At 34.4% G+C, this 21468-nt stretch overlaps 2 protein-coding genes and 1 long non-coding RNA gene across 4 annotated transcripts; 1 reads left to right on the top strand and 2 right to left on the bottom strand.

Moving 5' to 3' along the window:
* Positions 1-268: 268 nt before the first annotated feature.
* On the bottom strand, positions 269-1935 carry LOC125215248 (3-ketoacyl-CoA synthase 6-like). The gene has a single exon (XM_048116610.2). It carries the CDS (start codon positions 1836-1838, stop codon positions 384-386), a length of 1455 nt encoding a protein of 484 aa, XP_047972567.1. The 5' UTR covers positions 1839-1935; the 3' UTR covers positions 269-383.
* Positions 1936-13997: 12062 nt separating this feature from the next.
* Positions 13998-15281, top strand: LOC125208969 (uncharacterized). Of its 2 annotated transcripts, none has more exons than XR_016136396.1 (4): positions 13998-14070; positions 14166-14268; positions 14376-14432; positions 14551-15281. It is a non-coding gene; the product is annotated as an uncharacterized LOC125208969 (long non-coding RNA). The 2 variants fall into 2 exon arrangements; XR_016136395.1 differs by having other exon boundaries at positions 14542-15281.
* A 1344-nt stretch (positions 15282-16625) lies between these two features.
* Positions 16626-21215, bottom strand: LOC125214276 (ubiquitin receptor RAD23d-like). The gene is made up of 12 exons (XM_048115219.2): positions 21036-21215; positions 19882-20043; positions 19687-19737; positions 19437-19513; positions 19271-19327; positions 18996-19170; positions 18669-18809; positions 18499-18567; positions 18327-18374; positions 18133-18239; positions 17906-17984; positions 16626-17009 (listed from the first exon to the last, which is right to left on the bottom strand). Exons 2-12 carry the CDS (start codon positions 19975-19977, stop codon positions 16896-16898), a joined length of 1014 nt encoding a protein of 337 aa, XP_047971176.1. The 5' UTR covers positions 19978-20043; positions 21036-21215; the 3' UTR covers positions 16626-16895.
* Positions 21216-21468: the final 253 nt, after the last annotated feature.

Here is a 21468-nt window from a genome sequence, read left to right as displayed (position 1 = left end):
TCTAACCAATATGGTTTAATTTAGTGGCAACAAAGTAGTTGATAGCATTTACTTCCCCCACTCTTGATTGGTCAATGTGCCTTTCTTCACACCAATTTTACATGTGTGCCTGTTGGAGTTGGTTGCTCCAATAGATTTCACGTGCAGGACAACATATTCATTAAACAACTCAGGAAATGATTTTTATTAGATTCTACAGCTGGGGTGCGACGACAGATTGCAAGAGCCATAAATTGCGCAGCAGTAAAATTTTGAAGAGTTGCCTAAATTGATACAACATGATTAAATTTAATTAACATTAACAATTGATCGACCACGCGTGTTGGATTTATGGATTACAAACATATTTATGTAGTAGTAATTAAATAGTATATGATAATAAATTAAATCTTGACTATTTCCGGGATGTGCACCGGGTACCTATTGATGCAGTCCTGCCACGGCCCATCCGACGTCGTTTTGATCGTCCTGTTGCATTTCCAAACAGCGCTGTTGCACTTGAACCCGCTCCCGAACGCGATCTGCCACACCCTGTCTCCCTTCTTCATCCTCCCTTTCGCTTCAATATACCCCAATTCATACCACAGCGAAGACGACGACGTATTGCCGAAGCGGTGCAGCGTCATCCTCGACGCCTCCACGTGCTCCGCCGACAGCTGCAGATTCTTCTGCAGCTCGTCGATCACGGCGCGCCCGCCCGCGTGGATGCAGAAATGCTCGAACGCCTGCTTGAAATCGGGGATGTAAGGCTTCCACTTCGGATTGAAGATTTTCCGGCCGATCAGCGTGAAGAGGAAGAGGAGCTGCTCGGATGCCGGGAGGACTAACGGCCCGATCGTGGTGATGTTCGATTTAAGTGCTTCACCGGCAATAACCATTAGGTCTTTCGATAGATTTATCCCGACTTTCCCTTGCGGATCCTCCTGCTCGTACACGCACTTGTACGCCTTGTCGTCCGCGCCTTTATGAGTGCGGACGACGTGGACGAGCTTGTACTTGGCGCGGCTGCGGTCGCGCCTCTTGTTGGACAAGAGGATGGCCGCGCCGCCCATTCGGAAGAGGCAGTTGGGGAGGAGCATGGCCCGCTCGGAGCCTTTGTAGTAGTTTGGAGTGATGATTTCCGTGGAGATAACTAGCGCGTTTGAGTTCGGGTGGATTTGGAGGAGGTCGCGGGCGAGGTCGATTGAGATCAAGCCGGCGCTGCAGCCCATGCCGGAGAGGTTGTAGCTCTTGATGTTGCTGCGGAGTTTGTACTTGTTGACGATCATGGCGGAGAGGGAAGGGGTGGGGGAGAAGAGGCTGCAGTTGACGATCAAAATGTCGATTTGTTTGGGTTTGAGGCCGGTGGATTTCATGAGGGAGTCGATGGAGGAGAAGATGACCGTCTCGGCCTCGCCGCGGGCGGCGTCCATGGTCGGGGTGGGGGGGATGTAGTGGATGGCGGGGGGGAGGCAGGTCTCCTCGCCGAGGCCGGACCGCTCGAGGATGCGCATTTGGAAGTCCACGGATTTGGGGTTGTCTTTGAGGATGAGGCGGGAGTGCTCCATGAAGGTGGAGAAGGGCACGCGGCAGGTCACCGGGGGCTTGTAGCACGCGTAGTCAACGAGGTAGATCGAGCGGGGTTTGGACATGAAGTAGACGGTGGCGATGAAGACGGCGAGGAACGAGCAGAAGATGAGGTGGATGGGGTCTATAGCGAAGGAATTCCACCTCGCCGGAGATGAGCGGAGGATCTCTACTGCCACCGCCATGGCGGTAGGGATCAGGAGGAAAGCCAAGACATGGTTGACTAGGTATTGGTACCCTAGCTTCATGTACTTGAGCAATATGTCTGGCATGGTGATTTAATTTGTTGGTATGTTTCAGATAAAAAAAAAGAATAAAGTAAGAGAGAAGAGATCGCGAGAAAAAAGGAGGTGGTGGTGTGAGGGAGGGAGGCGGGGGGATTTAAAAGGTGGAAATATGGAGGGAGTGAGCAATGAATGAAGGCAGGTAGGGGGATTTAATGAAGCACAACGCTCTCTTAGCTGGACTTCTATGTTGCTTTGCTTATACTACTATTTACTTACTCATTTTTCTTATTTAATTTTGGGTTGTTCGACCCTGTTAATATGTAATACCAACCTGTAAACTTAATTTACATTTAAATATATGTATCTAATATTAGAATTTTGATATCATGCTAATCTATGCATGTCAATTAGGTATTCAAATTTTGCTTGCTATCTTTATCAAGGATTGATGAGGTCATTTTCAAACTAACAGATTACTGCTCATGTTTTAGCATTTGGTGATGGATTTGAGGTTAAAAGTTGCAATTACGCAAGACAACTTTTTAGCAGTGATGCTTCCATGATTTCGTTACAAATAGAATGGAATGATAGGGTTTAATGATACAGTATGTAATTGTTTCTTAGAAGATTTAATTTTTGTCCTAAAATTCGGTATCCTTCTTGAATTAGTGAGTTAATGGTTTGATATTCTCACAATTTGATTAACCGATTTGCGTTTAATTTGTTTGTACTTCCGCCCACGTCAGTTTGTGCTATAAGTTACGTTTGTCTGTCGTTTTTCTTTAATTTTTGAATATATTAGGATAACCTAAAAAGTACTTTCTAGGATGTTTATCGTTAATTTATAATTTAACCCATCCCACTAATTCAAATGCGAAAATGTCACAGTTTTGTTTCATTCCATAGTTCTATTTGCACAAGGAATAATGAAATAAATTTGATCCAAAAGCTCAACACAAACACTTGCGTCACCTCGCCTCGGACCCAACCCGAGCCTAGCTTAAAACTCGACTCCGGCATTTATCTGACCTGATCCTGACTTGACTCTAGCACAAGTCTGATCTGAATGCATTCCATGATGTAAACTTATAGCTCATTCGGTAACATTGTTACATATAAATAAATAATCCCTCTGACCATCGACCATAGAAATAAGCTAATTGAGGATTTTAATGAGTAATAGATAAAATAATAGAGTAGAAGAAAAAAATAGTTGAAATAATGTGGTGGAAGATGGGACATATAAATGATAACGTAAAAGAAAATGAGATAGTATTTTTATTTAATAAGAACTATTTCTATAGAATGGATGAAGTAATATTTGTAATGAATAAACTTATTGTTATTTGAATAGATTTGATCATAATAAGTCATAAAAATTTGTTAATAATTTAACATTAATATTTCAGATAAAAATGAGTAAATTCCACTATAACAAACTAAACTTATAAGTACAAACAATTACACTATAACAAAAAATTTAAAGACACAAAAAGAAGATTTAAAAAATATGCCTTAATTTAGGACACAGGAAATTGCTCTTAAATTGAGGACACATTTTTCAATCACGTCTTAATATTTTACTTTGATGGAATATTTTCATTTGCGTCATTATATTTTTTAAGGCGTTAATAATGTTTTTAAAACATAAATTAATACCTTAAATTAAATAAAAAATATCCTTAATCATTATTTTTTGTACCGGAACCAAAAAATCCGGCTCAACAATTAGATATGTGCATTCAGTGATAATTAGTTGAAAACTGTGTTATATTTTAGCCAAATTGAAGAGGGTGTTATTTTGGAACACGTTTTGATTGGTGAAGGAGTTATTTCATATGAATATAATATCGGCGAACACGTTTTGGATTGGTGAAGTAATTATTTCCATAGGAATATAATGTCCGCGTAGTTCTCTTATTTATTATTAAAAGTCATTTTTTAGATAGATACGTGTTTTAATATAAATAATAAAATAAAAAATAAAAAAAGTAATTAAATTATTTTTAAAAATAGAAATATATTTTTTTCTAAATAAATATGGACTAATTTTGATAGTCACTCTGTCCAACTAATATGAAAACGTAATATTATTTTTATATGAAAGGAGTAGGGGTATTATTTTTGCCCTTGGTCTATTTAATTTGAGTCATAGTATTATATTGTAGAGATTCAACTTTTCAGAAATATGAATAACATTCGAATGAAATATCAAGAGGCAATTTAAAAGATGTAATGAAATCACATGAGTTAAATGAAAGATACTGTGACATCACTTGAGTTAATTCTTGACAGATTTAACCGAATTCATGCAACATGCTCGAATGTGGACAGCCGATAACACAGGAATTTTATGCTTGCTATCCTCAAAATTTACACGTTGATAATTATATTAGTAAATTATTACTCTATTTCACTTATATATTAATTCAAAAGTCATTTACTCTATAAAGACACGTGGCAAGTAGGATACAAGACGTATGTCTAAAATACTTATATTGACACTTGGCAAGAAAATAAAATAAAGAGTAGTACTAGCAAATTCTAATCATGATTCATGCTTGTACCATTAAATTCTAATTAAAACTCTAACCCATCCGGCCACCCCAATTAAAGTTCTAATTAGTCCAATTAATTTTCTAATTATTACTCCTAGAAAGGGCAGCAGATCGTTAACACCCAATTTTTGTCTAAAGGAATATATGAGTGCGACCATATACTACTATGGTTTAAAATACTAATAAATAATCAGAACATGGTTATTTAAATGATCTCCATATAGCCTATTTTTTCACCTTTTTAGTGAATAACGATAGTGAAGTTATTTTAGCACATGATATCATTCATATAGTTCATTCCTTATTCTTTGCATGTGATCACACAATCATTACAATAAAAATTTGGACAATCATTATAAAGATTGATATTTGTTGAGAGTGCAATATTATTGTAAATGTGATTATCCCGAATGGCAGAGCTGAGACAGTGTGTTTGGTTGGGGGGGGGGGGGGGGAATACAAACTGTATGTAGTGGCGACTACTGAAGCAATTACCAAAATGGTGTAAATAATTTCTTTTGAAACATACTGAAATAACAAATTGAAAATAAAATGAATACTTTCTTTCGAAACATGCTAAAATAGGCAACCGGAAAAGGGAAAGGACGGATAAAGAAATACTCCGTTCGTATGAATTTTTGAGTAGACGTAAATTTTTAATATATAATTGGTAAAGTAGTAAGATGGAAAGAAAAAAATACTGCAAATACTGTTGGTGGAACCTGTATCATTAGAAAGAAAAAAGTTTCATAAGTTAATGTTTAATACCCCTGTCCTCCAAATTTTGATACAATTTACCATTTCGATCTGTCCTTGAAAATTTGACACACTTCACTTTTACCATTTTTGGTAGTGGACCCTATATTCCACTAACTTATTCTTACTCACATTTTAATAAAACTAATACTCCCTCCGTCCCTGATTAAGAGTTACACTTTTCCATTTCGGTCCATCCTCAATTAAGAGTCACACTTCATTTTTACCATAAATAGTAAGTAGGTCACACATTCCACTAACTCAATTCACTCACATTTTATTATAAAACCAATATAAAAAAATGGGTTTCACATCCCACTAACTTTTTCAACCAACTTTTCTTTACATTTCTTAAAACTCGTGCCCGGTCAAAATGTGACTCTTAATCGGGGACGGAGGTAGTACTTTAAAAGTAGGACTCACATCCACCAATTTATTCAACTCACTTTCTATTACATTTCTTAAAACCCATGACGGGTCAAAGTGTGTCAAAATTTGGGGGATGGAGGTCGTATAATTTTAAGGAACAAAGTAACAAAAAGAAGAAAAGTTCATAATTTTAAAAGATTGGGAAGTAGTATATAAATACCTTATCTACTATAAAAAATTGTCTAATATAAACATAAGAAATGTCTAATATTGTTTATTTTTGTGCTATGCCAAATAGGAATTTGAGTAATATCTAATTGGAGTATTATCTATTTGTGCTGTATCAAATTAAATATGAAGCTGAAGTTAATTTTGAAGTCCAAGATGCATTATGTTAACAAATTTCTTAACATATATGTTACTATGGAGAATATATAAACAACACTTCTGAATGGACAAGTCAATGATATAATTAACTCGAGGATTACCTTTAATTAATTAATCGTGAAATTGCACCGCCACTATACATTTTTAGGATAAGAGACACTATTTTAAAATAGTAAGTACAGAGCCCTCTTGAGTTTCCAATGTACATTTTCTCGAAAGTTCTTAATCAACGATATGACTATAGACACTTTAGCAATGGATATTTTAGCAGCAAAAATTAAATTATTTGGCCGCTCCTAATCCTATATACAAAAAATTAAATGAGGATAAAAGAATTTCGAAGAGTTGCCACAGTTTTCTTCTTGTGAAATTACCATATCAGTAAAATTAAATGCAACCATTGCCATAACTCATAACCACCAATGTTTAAGTTGCATAATAAATTGACAGCGAAAGGCTCATATTACACGTACTCGTTTTTCCGAAACATGATAAATGTTACCTTTATGATTGTGCATTTTTAACAATTTATGTAATATCAATAATTTTCATTTTTAGTCAAATCCATCAACACATGTGAATGCTCATAATTCTTGGAAGGCGAAATTTTGTTAGATGCTACTAGAATTAATTTTTATGTGAATCGATATAGTTTAGAAAATAATATTGATGCTTACAAAATCAACATTGAAGTGATTTAATAATACACACAGCAAGTGTTCTTAGGTCAAGTGGCTGGGAGACCAACATTTATCTCTCTCAACAAGAAACCGTATTTTTGTTTTTTATTATTAATATTCTTTAAATCCACAACCCAATTGCACATTTGTCCATAGTTGGAGCCTGGAGGCTCAAAACTATTTACCCATAAATGAATTAAATTACCAATACCATTTCTGTCCCTTTTTCCTTCGTTTAGTACAATTATTTTTCCATCTTTTTTTCTTTATTGTTCAAATTGATTCTGCTTAATTTCTAGCATATCATTACATATACTTTTGAGTACTTCATATATGTGTGCCAGCATTTATTGGCAACATTTATAGTTTACACATTATAATGTGGAGAGATATATACTAACATGCTAATGTAAATGAATGACATGTAACAACGAGGTTTTTTAGATCTAGTATAATGCAAAATTTAATGTTCGTCGTTCTATCTTTACAACCAATAATAATTGCAAACTTAACTATTAAATTGACATATATCCGTCGGACTAATTAGTTGATGTAAATAGGCTCAAAATCATACTATTTGGATGCCTTAGGTAATTGGCAGTTCAGTTAAGCTGTGGAATCATAGTTCAATTTGTTTTATCATTACCTAATTTCCTTCATAATTTTTGACGTGCAGATAACCAAACCCTGTTAATCATACGCAACATCTATATAAATTGTAAATTTTCATTTATTTCCCAAACATCTCATAATTATCAAAATCGAAACCAATATAACAAAATCAAGTCAGTACTATATGATATTGATAACAAAACGAAATATTGTTATGAATAAAATAATGTTATTGTATTGTAAATATTAATTAAACAACATTTATTTATCCGAAATAATGTGATTTTATTATCACATCATGTATATTTTTATTTTTCATTTTTCACTTTGCACGAAAATTGCAAACTATTTTGATAAAAAAAGGTTTAATTTGTTGTAGTATGAGTTGGCTTAACTGTGCGGTTGCGTAGTTAATGACATGGGCTGTCCATACAATAAGTAATCTCCATGTGTCCGTATAGTGATAATTAATTCCCATTAATACCTTAAATAAACTCATTTGCAATTAATGGTCACATTTTCTAAGTCAAGAATTATTGGTAGAGACTTTCATCACATTTACTTTCCAAGTAAATGGTAATGCCACCCTACGAGTAGCCCTAATTGAGTGAAATTGTTTTTATTTTATAGTAGTAGTAATATTTTTAGGGCAACACATGATTGCATTAATCAAAATTCACAATGTATAGTATTTGTTACATGTAACATAACCCTAATTTAAAATAATGTGTCCCTTTCGGACTCTCGATTTATAAAATCTTTTCATATAGTAGAAAAGAGACGATACTTTATTACTATTACTTTATGAATTGAAGTAAAGGTGTGTAAAGCTTGAAGTAAAGTCAGAGTAGCTTTTTTTATGTACACTGCCGCCTAATTAATTCGGATATCGACATCGTAACACAGCCTCCCTCTAACATATTTTATTCTTCAACTTATTCATGTATAAACACACCAAAGCCTACTTATAGATTAATAGTCTTTTCTATAGGTGAACTACACATATGAAAATGCATGTTTGCAGTCATACAGATTTAAGTAAAAAAATCATGTGAAGCCTTTGGGCTTTGATGTATTTACATTTGAGATAGTTTTGTACACTTATTTGGTTGGACTAATTAAAATGCATCTCAACCTATGATATGAACATTTTCATACATATCCACATTTTAAATTAATCAAATACTATCAAGTATCCAAAGTTATAGTGTACATTTTTTTGTGTATATATGCATGCATTTTTTATTGTTTATATTAGTTTTATGAGTATATATTGCTGTTTAATATTTACTATTTTATCTTATTTCTACTACGCTTCATAATTTTTTAATAATAACAAAAATTATAAATACTTAAATGTTAGATTTGGACATTTGGTAGGGGGTATGTTTTAATTTAACTAATTATGCGTATAGCCCTCTTAAAATTTTGCTTTGCCAACGAACACAATATCCCCTTAGGGTAATTATTCAAATCATTTTAACCATTAATAATTTAATAAAGATTCTAAAGGGTAACAAGTTTAAATTTTACTATTATAGGATAATTGAAAAAAATAAAAAGATGGTTTTATATGTGACTTGAAAAGTTTTGAGATTGACCAAAAGTTAAATAAATTATAATTGTTCCTATTTTTTAATAGATTACAAAACAATTTGGTAATTGAATTTTATAGTGCCCAAATTAATTCTAGCTAGTCCATTAAAATATTATGGAAAATATTGCAATAACGTACATAGAGTTAACAGTTGGAAGTAGTTTTCTTGGGGATTCAAATTGGCTATATGTAGTCTCAATAAATGGTGAATATATTAATTGAATAAGGTTGTGACCACATAAACAGGTGTAGTGTAGAAAGAATGGCAGCCAGTTATTTTGATAAATTGGGTATAGACTTCTGCTTTCTTCACCAATTAATGAAATGTTAAATGCTCTGCTGCTCCTTATCTGGCCTTTTGCTTATCTCTTACCCCAATTATCAAATTCACACTTTGCATCTTTTCATTAATCTTAAATACGAACAACCACTAGTATTTAGTGCAAAGTGAAATGTAGTTTATTACCAAAAATTTATATTCAAATTTTTAATACATTATGAAACTGGTGACAAAATACAGATCATTTTCAAAATTTAATTCAAATTAAGATTCTGTCAAAATCGAAATTGACATGGCAGCGGAACTTGACACTGTATGGTATGAACCTAAAATAATTGGATGCTAATGTGGAATTATATTGCAAGATTGGTGAATTAGAAGACTGGTGATGTTCAAAAGTCATGAAAATACACACTATTCAAATATGAAATGAATCCTCAAAACTGGGGCTTGGGCATAGCTTATAAACCTGAATTTTCATTCACTTTTTAAAGACTTGAATTTAGTAGAAAATGGGCCAACTTCGATTCGTGATTATAAATGTAGTGATGTAAAGCTGAATTAGGTGTGGTACTGGTATGTGTAGGAAATTAATAATTCCACCTTATTTCGGTGTGAGGAGGTAACAAACTGGAAATTATTAATTGTGGGCCAAAATGAAAATTTATTGGATTTTTTTTTCTTATAAATAGGGAAATGACGGGATTTGAACGCTAGCTAGCGCATTCTTAAGCGTGCGTGTGCATTTCCAAAATCGTTGAACACACCGTTGCAAAAGAAGAGCATCGGGTTCTCGCATCCTGCATGAGCATGCAGACACAATCAACAAAAGCACGAGAATAGTGTATTGTTCAAGCAGCTAGTGATCAAGGGTAAAATATACTCCTAGTGTTGAAGCAACTAGTGATTCAAGAGTTATGAATAGCTAATTATTGACAAGATATAATAATTATTTGGTAGTTTATCTTATCTTATTTTTTTGAGTTCAGGAGCACAATTTTGCAAATTGGAAAATATACAAAAATTCATATCTTATCTCTTGAGTTCGCATGCATAATTTTGCAAATGTAAAGTAATATTTCACTCATCCATAAAAAATAGTTTCGTTTTATTAATTTTTGTCCGTCCATCAAAATTAGTCTCATATTACTAAAAATGGAAAGTTACTAGCTCCCAATGTATTACTTGTATTCACTTTTTATCTTCTTCTCTCATAGTTTATCCACATTTTTTTCTCTCTCTCTTACTTATCCACTTTATCTATTTCTCTTTCATATTTTACCAACTTCGCATTAACCTTCGTCCATCAAAAAGACTATTTTTTGTGGACAAAAGGAGTATCTAAAATTGAGTCATAGTATAATTTTACCTATGTATATATATCCTAGAGGTGGCAACAAGGCGAGGGCCTGATTAGGGTTCGGTAAATTCTAATTTTATGTCTAATTTCAATCGGTCTATCTTATTTGGACGTTTCGCTTCATTTCTTCAAACTTAAATAAAAAAATATAAATCAAGTCGTACCCGATAATTTGCTCCCGACCTAGCTAGGGGCGATACCCGCGGGTACCCGACCTGTTGCAGCAATTCTCCACCTATAGTTATGCATTAATATATATGGATGTTGGTTACACCAATGAGATGAGATCATCAGTGTGTTGTTCCATCAAAAAACAGACATAGACATACACATTCACGGTCTCAACTCTCAACTTACTTACCTCAAAGATAACCGTTTCTCACCACATTTATTGCCACCTCATATGTGGATGGCTCACAAATTTATGCAATAAAATAGTAGAAAAATCAATGCACATTACATTATCTTGGTTAAATTAATTGAGTTGTTGCATGCAATGTTTTTTCATCTGCGGGTGCATAACAATCAGAAATTAAAATAATACTTCTAATCATACTCTATGTATTTCATATATATATAAATGAAAAGTCTTTGATTACTTAATTTGATTTCATCCATATCCATGTTAACCTAAAAAACCCATTATTTTTAAAAATAAAATAAAAAGTGAGGGACATTCGAAAAAAAAAAGATTGTGTGCTAAAATAACAAAGTCTAATATTTTGAGCTCACTAAAAATAATGTTGATCATTTAATGAATGCGTCATTTATTGTTGGTGGTAGTACTCTGGTTAGACGATGTAGCGAAAAAAGTTGAGAGTTGAATATATATCGAAATGTGCAATATATCTTTAAGTGTAACCACTTAATTAAGGGTCAAGAATCGAAGAGGTCAAGTGTGGCGATTATATTTATTAATTGATAGGTTTGTCAACTATCAACTTCCAACCACTTATAACGTGATTTAATATAGTGATGATATTATTTGTCCTACATTGACAATTTATATGATGAAGATTAAATTATTTTCCTAAAAAACTTAAGTACTAATTACGTTCCATTAATATAATTATCTATTAAGTACTATTGTTGTAGTCTTGTAGAAGCCTTCATTATAAAATTGTTATTTTAATTACTTTTGTTTGTCAAGGGTTTCAAAAAAAAAAGGTTTTCTTGTGTGGTGTTGATAACTTAATATCATTATTAACATTACACATTAATATATTTTAGATCATCATTCTAAAGAATTATCGGCAGACTTTGTTTTCTTCTTGCTCCTCATCTTTCTTTCCTACTATAGGTATATTAAATTAATAAACTTCGCAACATTTCTTAGATGTTTTCTAGGCTTCAATCTTATTGGTGATACTTATTATTTTTATTTATTTATTTTTATCGTGTCACTTTATTTAATCTTAGCTGCATGCCTATTGAATACATGTACGGTTAATTGATTATACGTACCGCGGTCGTGAATGTCTTATTGTTTTACTTAAATATATTAATTGCATGCGTTAAATAAGTTAAATTGTTTTTGAATTATTAAAATTTTGCACACCTGTTTCCCGGCTTAGGTCCTGTCCTATTCTCATAAAAGTATGTCTTTCTCACGTGTCCCATTTTTCACTGTTTCAAAATTATTTTTTTCTGAATAAAATGTTATCGAGAAGAAAACATAATAATAAAATAATTCTATCCACACCATTAATCATGTATTCAGAGTATTGACTATTATTAGTATATAAAGGTCATAAGGTGGTACTGAGTTCAATAAATCAAATAGTAATAAGTTACTACGATATAGGATCAAGTAAGATGGACATTATCTAGGACTCATTAATACTGGATTATATATTATTGTTTGGTTGACAGGTTTTATCCAAAAGAATTTTAGTAAAATGTTAGGTTGATAAGTTTAATAAAAGATAAACATTAATTTAAGTTTATTTATTATACAAATTATGAAACAAATTAACTCAATTCAGTATCTAATAAATAAATTAAAGTAATTATTGATCTAAACAAATACGCAGTCCGTTCCATATTACATGCATTTCATTTTGTGCACTCATTTTGAAAAAAATAATTATAAATAGTTAAAGTGGAGATAAAGTAAAGTAAGAGAAATGATATTGTAGATAAGACTCTTTTTTACATTATTCTCTCTTACTTTACTCTCACTGCAATAAATTCAATCAATAAGGACGCAGATTTTAGGACGCAATTCCTTGCGTTTTAATTTTTCCAAGAATTGCTAAAATTTGAGACGCAGATAAAAGCGTCCTTAACTCAAGAAAGCATTGAAGACACATTATAGAAGTGTCCTTAATTAGATTGATTAGAGGCACATTAAAGTTCTCCCACTCCCTCTACGATCTAATTAACCCTCTCTAATTAACCATCACTTCTCTCCCTTCCTCCACACAACCTCAATGTCGCAGCCCTAGCTTTGCCGTCGCATTTCAGCCGCATGTCGCCGCCGTTCCGCCGCTGCCGTTAACGATCGCTCAAGCTGAGCGTAAATCTGATGATGATCGCCGGAGAAGCTCTGGAATCAAACATCACGGTGATCGGACCGCTCGTTCTCCAAGCAATTGCTCATTGCACATCCCCTAATCAAATCGAAGACGTACATCCGCGATTTCACATCATCGCTTCACTACGTATGCACTTCCAACTTCTCTATTTCATCCCGTCCATATTCTTCAGGTAAATTTTGATTGCTAAATTGTTGTTGTTGATTGCAATGTTAACACTTTTCATTTTAAAATTGTATATTTTGAATTTATTGCATTCTGCATTTTGAAATTATTCTTTTGTGGAGTAGTTAAATTGATTGCACATCAATTGTTTGTGTAAATGACTGACCTAAAATGCTTATGTTGTATAGTAGATCGTTATGTTCCTTTCATGAAATGCAAAATAAAATTAGCATGTATGTATCAAATCCTCATCTTCCTTTGTCTTTTCTATACTATTCTCTATTGAAATGGTAACAGTTCATGTCATAGTTGATGAAGTTCATACACAGTCTATCCTAGTTAGTTAAATATATTTTGTAATTATTGGCTATCATGGTTAGCTGAATTATAAATAGATGGACTATATTGTTATGGATTAGCATTTACAGATAGTACTTTACATATTTTGATTGATATTCAAATGATGCAGGATCAAAAAGTAAGAATTTTTTATGTGTTGTTGCTATTATTTTGATCATGTGTGAGATTGTACTTTGACTAGGTATCCATCTCATCAAGCGAAGAAAGGTTATCTGATAATGACATACTGGATTCCGGATGGACCTTTCTTGCTTTCTTCTAATGCTAGTCATTATGTTGAAGTTGGCTCCTTTGTAATCAATCATAAAGATGAGGTAAATATATATTTGCTACAATCATCTTATATTTGAACTAAATAGGTCACAATTCTTACATTAGTTCTCTACTATGTGCACATGCCTCAGTTCTGCAAAAAAATATTTCAGTTGCACCATCTTTTTCCCATGGGAAACTTGATCTATTCCTTATCACTTTCATATGCAATTTTTATTTTCCTGTTATGAGTTTCCCCTGCTATTCTCTTGATGCAAAATTTACTGCCTCAGTGGTACAAGAAAAACATACTACTCCAGATCTTCTTCATCTTTGGAAAATACCCACTGGTTTAATTCTTGAGGTACATTTTTAGTGCTCTTGATTATACATGTTTGAATATGTCTACTAGTATCTGTGTGTTAAGTACTTCATACTAATCCTTTGATCAATGTGAAGAAATTTACTGTCTCGTTCCATACAAGTGCTAGTGGTACAAGAAAAACATACTACTTCAGATCTTCTTCATTTCTGGAAAATACCCAATGGTTTCATTCTTGAGGTACATTTTAGATCATGATTATACATGTTTGGATATTTATTTAGGCTAAAACCTGCATTTTATAGGTTGATTATTTAGTAATTGGGATCACATCTTCGCACGTGCAGATGATGTGCTAGCTCACAACACAATATGGCAATGATGGTGATGGAGATCGTTGAGAGGTATGAATTATTTGACATTACATTGATTTTTCATGAACTGTTAATTTTTTTTTTTGCATATATATGAGTAGTTATTATTAAAAATTGAATATGGGAGCTTTGTGGGAAGTGGGAACAGATATATTTTTGTTGAGGAAACTCCATCACAATATGGTGGACTAAGCAAAGGAGACTTTGAAGCAGCTGATAGTGTGAATGAGATTATTGTGAAACCTTCAGCTCAACACATTGTTGAATTTTCTACCAATCAGGTGAGCATTTTTTTTTTCAGTTTAAATAGTTTATTGAAATAAAAGTTCCTGATATAGTACTACTATATGTTTTATCTGAAATTGCCTTGTGATTTGAAAAATTATATGTTGGCTGAGTTTTTGGAAGCACGGAAGAAAAGTCAGTTGTTGGATGGATGCTTTGCATTGGCAAAAGTATTGGAGTGTTGTTTTTTTTTTCAGCTATACTTGGTATGCTTCTATTTGCTGCATGGCGATCTTGTGACCTCTGGATTTCATGTAATTTCCAGTGGCTTCTATTTTTCTTCAAAAACTATAGGATCAATTATAGTCATTCATTTAGCCATGTTAAGGATTTAACATAGATCAGAAGCACCTTTACACTTTAAACCCTTTGCTTTTCTATATTGTGCTAATTGATCATCCTCTGTTTTTGTTTTGCAGTGCAGTTGCTGGTTATATTGAATCAGAAGACAAATAGATTGTTGTAATCTTATTTGAACTGCTACGACTAAGTACATGACATTGATTACATATTTACACGTAAGAAATTGTAATTCATTATTTTAGCTTTCACTACCAACTAGAACAAAAATGTGACTGAGATAATCTGTTCAATATTTTTTCCCAACTGTTTTTCTCCCTCGTGTTAGCAAAAACCTATACATTTGTCGACAACTAGGGTCGCGTTAGGGAGTACTAATTTAGGGATATCACCTTAGATTGGAATATCATCTTAGAGTAGTGTTAAAATTAGAATTTAGGGACGCTTTTCTTAAAAGTTTCTCTAATTTGTATTTAGGGATACTTTTTAATAGTGTCTCTAAGTTGATTTTTTAAGGACGCTTTTTAAAAAGCGTCTCAAAATTATTTCACCGACGCTTACATTTTGCGTCCTTATCTTGTTTTGGCACACCACCACTAAGGACGCTTTTTAAAGCGTCGGTAATATATTTAACAACATAAATTAGCGTCCCTAACTTAATAAAAAACTGTCTTTAGATGTTTTTTTTGTTGTAGTGTCTCTCCATTTTAATTATTTAATATCATTTTTTTTAAAATGAGTGTAGAAAATGAAATGCTTCTATTATTGTGGAACGACGGGAGTAAGTATTAATAAAAACTTACTGAGGTATAATAAAGTAAATAAATAATCGGACAGTATAACCCACTTAGCAAGAAACAATTGTGAAAATAACAAAACAACCCTTTACTTTCATAAAAAACAATTTGCCAAAAAAAGTAAGAACATCATTACATCACACACCATCACTAATAACCCAAAATCAAGAACATCCCAGCAAACTCAGCAATGATGAAGAAAGTGACGCAGCGGTGGGGTGAGGCCAAGGGCAAAGGTGTCCCAGATCTAGGGAGGAAGGGGGACAAGAGGAAGAATCAGTTTCAGAAATGGCAGCGGTGCACGAGGGAGAGAAGAGCAATGGGACAAATTTAATCGCAGGGGTAGAGCCAAGATGAAATGTTGCGAGATTTGGGTGAAAGTAACACTGTCAAGACAGGCCATGACTAATGAGACGCAGGCCTAGCGACAGAACTATCCTACCAACCAAACGTCTGACTATTCGGCACGAGAGATCAAGTTGGGATGTAGAAGGGGCCAGTTGGACTATTCGCCAAGAGAGTTTAAGTTGGGGTGTAGGAAGGGGCATCTGAACACCCCTGAATTATATCTCAAAACAAAGTGGACCTTTTATTACAAGACTCCAAACCTTTGAATTGTCCACAAAACTCTGCTTTTCATCTTATTATACCAAACGTAATGATATATTCATCTAATCAACCAAGAACAGAGACTAATACGATCAAAGACATCTTCAGCTTGAACACAATTGAAATGAAGGAATCACTCAGATTCCTATATAATTCAATGATGGTAATGGTATCAAACTGTATATAAAAACTATTTCAGTCTGACAAAAGCTGGAAAAGATTAAAGAGAATATGAAAAAAATAAATGAAGCATTCATAGAGAGGCACCAATGCCAGAAACGGTGAAAACCAAGTCGAAGCCCAGTACCAAACGCCTAAACAGAAACTAACAGCAGTTCAAGAAAATACCACAACTTTAAGAATGTATCTACCTTGTGTATCCAAAAGTTACTGTCTAGGGTACTAGCCACTTTGATCGATATATAAAAGTTAATCCACGCGGCAATGACAACTTTGTTTAAACAAGGTAAACCCATGAGATCTTCAATTGTAATGGTCTTCATCATTCAAATTCGTGCATATGATCCAGCAGGTAGTTTGCTGCCAGCTCTTCATTCTTGTTGCATGCAAAGAAGACTTCCAGTACCAAAGCTCGATCAAAACCCATTGATTCAAGCTGCACATCAAGACACAGAAACAAAAACTTTAACATCTTATATAAGACCAATAAATGTCCATTACTGAGGAGATAAATCGAGAACCCTTAGGGTACCGAATTTAAAATCTAAAGCAAATGTCGTTCATCATCAAAACTAAGCCCCTTCTTGAAAAGATTAACAGGAGAACATGATACAAACTAAAATTGTTTCAAGACTAAAACACGGAGCAGAAATCCCCAAACAAAAATGGTGCTTGCAAAAACAAGGCATGTTCCAGCATAAAAAGATTCCAATTATATAGGTTCTACAATTCTCGGAGATTAGGAGTACTCTTACATGCATGCCATAGATGTACAATGTCTTTCTTACAACTTGTATGCTGGTTACTTTTGTAGTCTTACAAGTGTACATCTACTTGGACTTTACCCACAGAAAAGTCTGGTATACCCACTATAAACAGAAAAGCAAGAATAGCATATCCAACATTATGATTATTTACCAACAAAATTTCACCAACATTTCTATTCTCATAGCATTCTCTAATCCCAAGTCACAAAATGGGGATTTGCTGCTCCACGTACAAAATCCAGCTCAATAATGTTTCCGTTGCCTCTATCTATATGACCACTCACTCTTTGTCAGATGCCATTACAACTGCATAGATATTCTGCATTTTACTGCTTAAGCTATAAACTAAATGTCAGAGTTCTGGCTTTTCTACTCCTACTAGCAGGAGAAGATTCTAGGTGGTGCATATTTGTCTGATTATTCACAATCTACATGATGGTTTCTCAAGTCTAATTGAATTTATAACATGTAAGTACAGACGAACCAATGGGCAGGATACTCAACAGACTAATGAGGTCCAACAATCATTACGAGATTGATTACACTGGAAAGAAAGAAATCTTACACGTTCAATTGCTTCCCGCTCTTCACGAGTAACAGTCACAGCCTGTGGCGCTGCTTCAGCGAGTTGCCCAAGTATATTTCTGAAAACATGTTGGCAATGCTTGAGAACTAAGGACTTCATACCATAAAATCCATGTTTCAAATGCTTCCGCAAATGCATCCACAAAACTAGATATTACATTCAAAAACAACATTAGACCAATAAAGTAACAAAGAGCAATTTCTTACCCCTCGCCTTCAACAGGTTCATTTATCAGGCGTAGGAAGTCAGCCTGGTGTTCTTGGATCAATCTTACAAGCTGTGGATTCTGCTTTCCAAGTTCTTGGAGCATAGGCTGCAAATAGGAACATGACACTAAATCAGGATATGTAATTAGCAACTAATGCCTACATGAGAAGCCTAAACTGACAACTACAAGTACCTGCAAAATTTGAGGATTTGCTTGCACCATGGCTCGTAGGGCTTGAAACTGAAGAAGTTAATAAAGGAATACTATTAGATAACAAAAAAAAGAAGATACAAGAGGGATGGAACACAAATAAATATCTAAAGATCTGACTTCGAACCAGTAAAAACCATGTTCAGAAATGGACCTGCTGACTATTACGAAGAAAATCTAATGTGCCAGCACCTGCTGCATTAGAACCCATATTTGGAAGACCCTGAATCATGGAAAAACAAACAATCAACATCTTTTTTTGTTTTCTTCCAATTAATACTAATTCTTTTGCAGAATTAGATGGTTTCTCAGAAGAAATCTTACCTGAGGAAAAAGATCCAACGGATTAGCATTGGGGCCACTGGGAGGTACAGCTGGTTGCGTAGCCTGGGATGAAGGGTTTACAGGCTGCACACCTGCAGGAGGTTGAGCCACGGGAGGAATTTCCGCTTGCTCTGGAATACCCTGAGATGAAGTTCTTCTCCAAGGTTATAAGAAGACATAATATAGAGTATAAAAAATCATACAGCAAAATATACTTCCAAGTCTTGCAGACAGGTCATACTGACATAATGACATTAGATGAACTGGAAGCACAAATATGAACGTTTAAATCACTAGCAATACTCATGATTCTCAAAGAAGACTCACAGAATAGAGGTATTCAACAGCTCTTTCAGGATTATTATATGCAGCCCTTAGGGCACGAACAATTGTATCTCTATCCCAGCTTCCTCCACCCATGTCAAAAATTTCTTGAACAGTGGACTCCAGATTAGTTCCAGCAACAAGATTTGATGCTGCTAGACCATACACATCTGTTGAGCTGTTTGAGCGAAACCAAAGATATTGATTAAAAATCATGCTATGAAGAACAGCAGTTGAAAATAATAACTAGATTGATGAAGAGAACGTATAAAACTAACGGAGCAGGGGCAGGAGAAGGAACTGGAACAGGAGAAGATTCAGGAGCTGATTGCACGCTGCAATTTAAAGCAAAAATGAAATAATTTTAAGTCCCGGCATTAAGACAATCAAGGAAGAAGACTTATATCCGAACAGTTTGAAACTAGAGCAGTAAGATGAACTCACGGGGCAACAATTGGTGCAGGAGAAGGAGCTGCTGTTACAGGTAATGTTGGCTGAGATGTATTACTCGCAGGTTGTGGCTAAGAGGCAATCATGTAAACCAGCCAATAATTAGAAATGACATTATAGGTGGTATGAGTTTTTATAAATTTATATATGTATGTATGCATATCCTAGTACAATGATATTGTATCGACACAATAACCACTATATATGCTTTTCGCTAATTGAAAATGTTAGTAAGCTGGATTACATTGTTTGATGGTGGAGCAGATGACGTTCCTCCAGTTGATGAAGCCTTGGTCTACAAAAATGCAAGATACAGATGCAATCAAGTGTCATGCATATAATTGTGTATTTGCATATGAGCCCCCATAGAACATGACAAACCAAAAGTAGTAAAATGGACTGCAGAAGTAGCTAAAACTATACATCAAGCAACAATTACCTTGGACAACATAATCACAACAAAACTATTTTCTGCAACTTTGTTCTCCTCTAGAGTTGTCTCGTCCTTGAGCACTTTCCCTTGATGAATAAGCATCTGTTGGGCAGCAGGATAGACGCCAGACCCCTGGACTTCTTCAATATTCTTTTTCACATCTGCCACCTAATAACCAATTCAAAAGGAGATTAAACAAAACCACTATCAAAAATTAGAAAAGAAACATGGACACTTCCTAATATTAAAGTATAGTAGTTCCTCAGATAACGCATGAAGAAGCAAAAATTATCATGTCCACTGCATGCATGTATACAATGCAGTAAATAACGAGAAACCACAGTCGACTCTAAAGTGAAACAACAATTTTAAAAAAAGGTATTAAGTACAAAAAGACATCTTTACTGGGGTGAAGGAGATGGATTACATGCCAGAATGCTTATTGTATTCACAGCCATTTGTGCTATCAATACCATTACTTAAAGGAAGCATTAATGCCACACACTCATTGAAAGCATATCATCAGAAGCAACACTGTAGCAATCTTTAAAAGTTCCTAAAAAAAGTATCCATTGTTTAGTTGAGCAAAGTGTGAGAACTATTTACAATGATCACAACTGCATGACAATCAGACGCTAGACAACTGAGTTTCTTCCAAAAGGACTAACAGAAAAACATAAGTGCTACAGAGAAAAAAAGCAACAATAGTCGGTTTCCTATGAATCATGACTTCAAGTGTACTAATTAGTTATAAGATACTTACATTCGAAAGGCACAAGAATTGCTTCTCTGGAAATAGCCATAGTTCTACTGACATTACTAATTACTAGTACTAAAAACATGTGTGGATGCTGAAATTCAACATTATTGCTACCAACAACTAAATACTAACCAGGCCAATTCTAGTGAACAGGGACAAGAACTCAATTTTAACTACGCACGGCATCATAACAAATTGAAGCACGTATAAAAATATGAGGAACATATATCCCAAACAAAGGCAAGACCAGCAAACAAGATCTAATAAAATTCGAAAACCCTAATTACAGTCCAATCCACTGCAGCAGAGAGCAATTCACATAATAAACAGGCAAACAAAAACTTATAATCATAAATTCGCGTATATTCATAAGAGAATTTAACGGCGACGGAGCTCATACAGTGTCCTCGGGTTTCACTTCGACGGGGAAGTGCGAGCCTTTGAGAGTCTACACGAAAATCTTCATCTCGGATACTGTTAGTCGTCGGCGTCTCCGATCTCCGGTGGCCCCCGAAGAGGTGCGTGCGGATGATTGCAGAGAGAGAAGAGAGGGGAGACACAAATCGGAGTAGAAACGGCAGCTTTAAAGTCAGTCGAAGTTTTATATAGGTGGTGGGTGGCAATGATTTAGTGACAGCGGGGTCACTGACCATCTGGTGACAGCCAATCAGAGACGAACACGTGTTGATGACGCGGTGCGGTGCTTATGTTGGGATAAAATTAGAAATGGCAAAGTGCATCCGAAGTTTGGAGGGTTCTAGATTTGGGTGATTTTTTAGTGTGGTGCATAAAATATGTTTATTATATTTGTGATTATAAAATAAAATAAAGCA

Source organism: Salvia hispanica, chromosome 3 (genome assembly GCF_029641045.1).
Source record: "Salvia hispanica isolate PSC_SH4W2 chromosome 3, Shi_PSC_v1, whole genome shotgun sequence".
Classification (NCBI taxonomy): Eukaryota; Viridiplantae; Streptophyta; class Magnoliopsida; order Lamiales; family Lamiaceae; genus Salvia; species Salvia hispanica.
This window is presented reverse-complemented; position numbering and strand designations above follow the sequence as displayed.

Bases quoted from the DNA above. Each gene is read 5' to 3' on its own strand.
- LOC125215248 (XM_048116610.2), bottom strand. From the start codon at position 1,838: ATGCCAGACATATTGCTCAAGTACATGAAGCTAGGGTACCAATACCTA.
- LOC125214276 (XM_048115219.2), bottom strand. From the start codon at position 19,977: ATGCTTATTCATCAAGGGAAAGTGCTCAAGGACGAGACAACTCTAGAG. The intron at 19,738-19,881 runs GTAATTGTTGCT...GCATTTTTGTAG, and splicing joins TTGTGATTATGTTGTCCAAG to ACCAAGGCTTCATCAACTGG. The intron at 19,171-19,270 runs GTTAGTTTTATA...TCGCTCAAACAG, and splicing joins CCTTCTCCTGCCCCTGCTCC to CTCAACAGATGTGTATGGTC.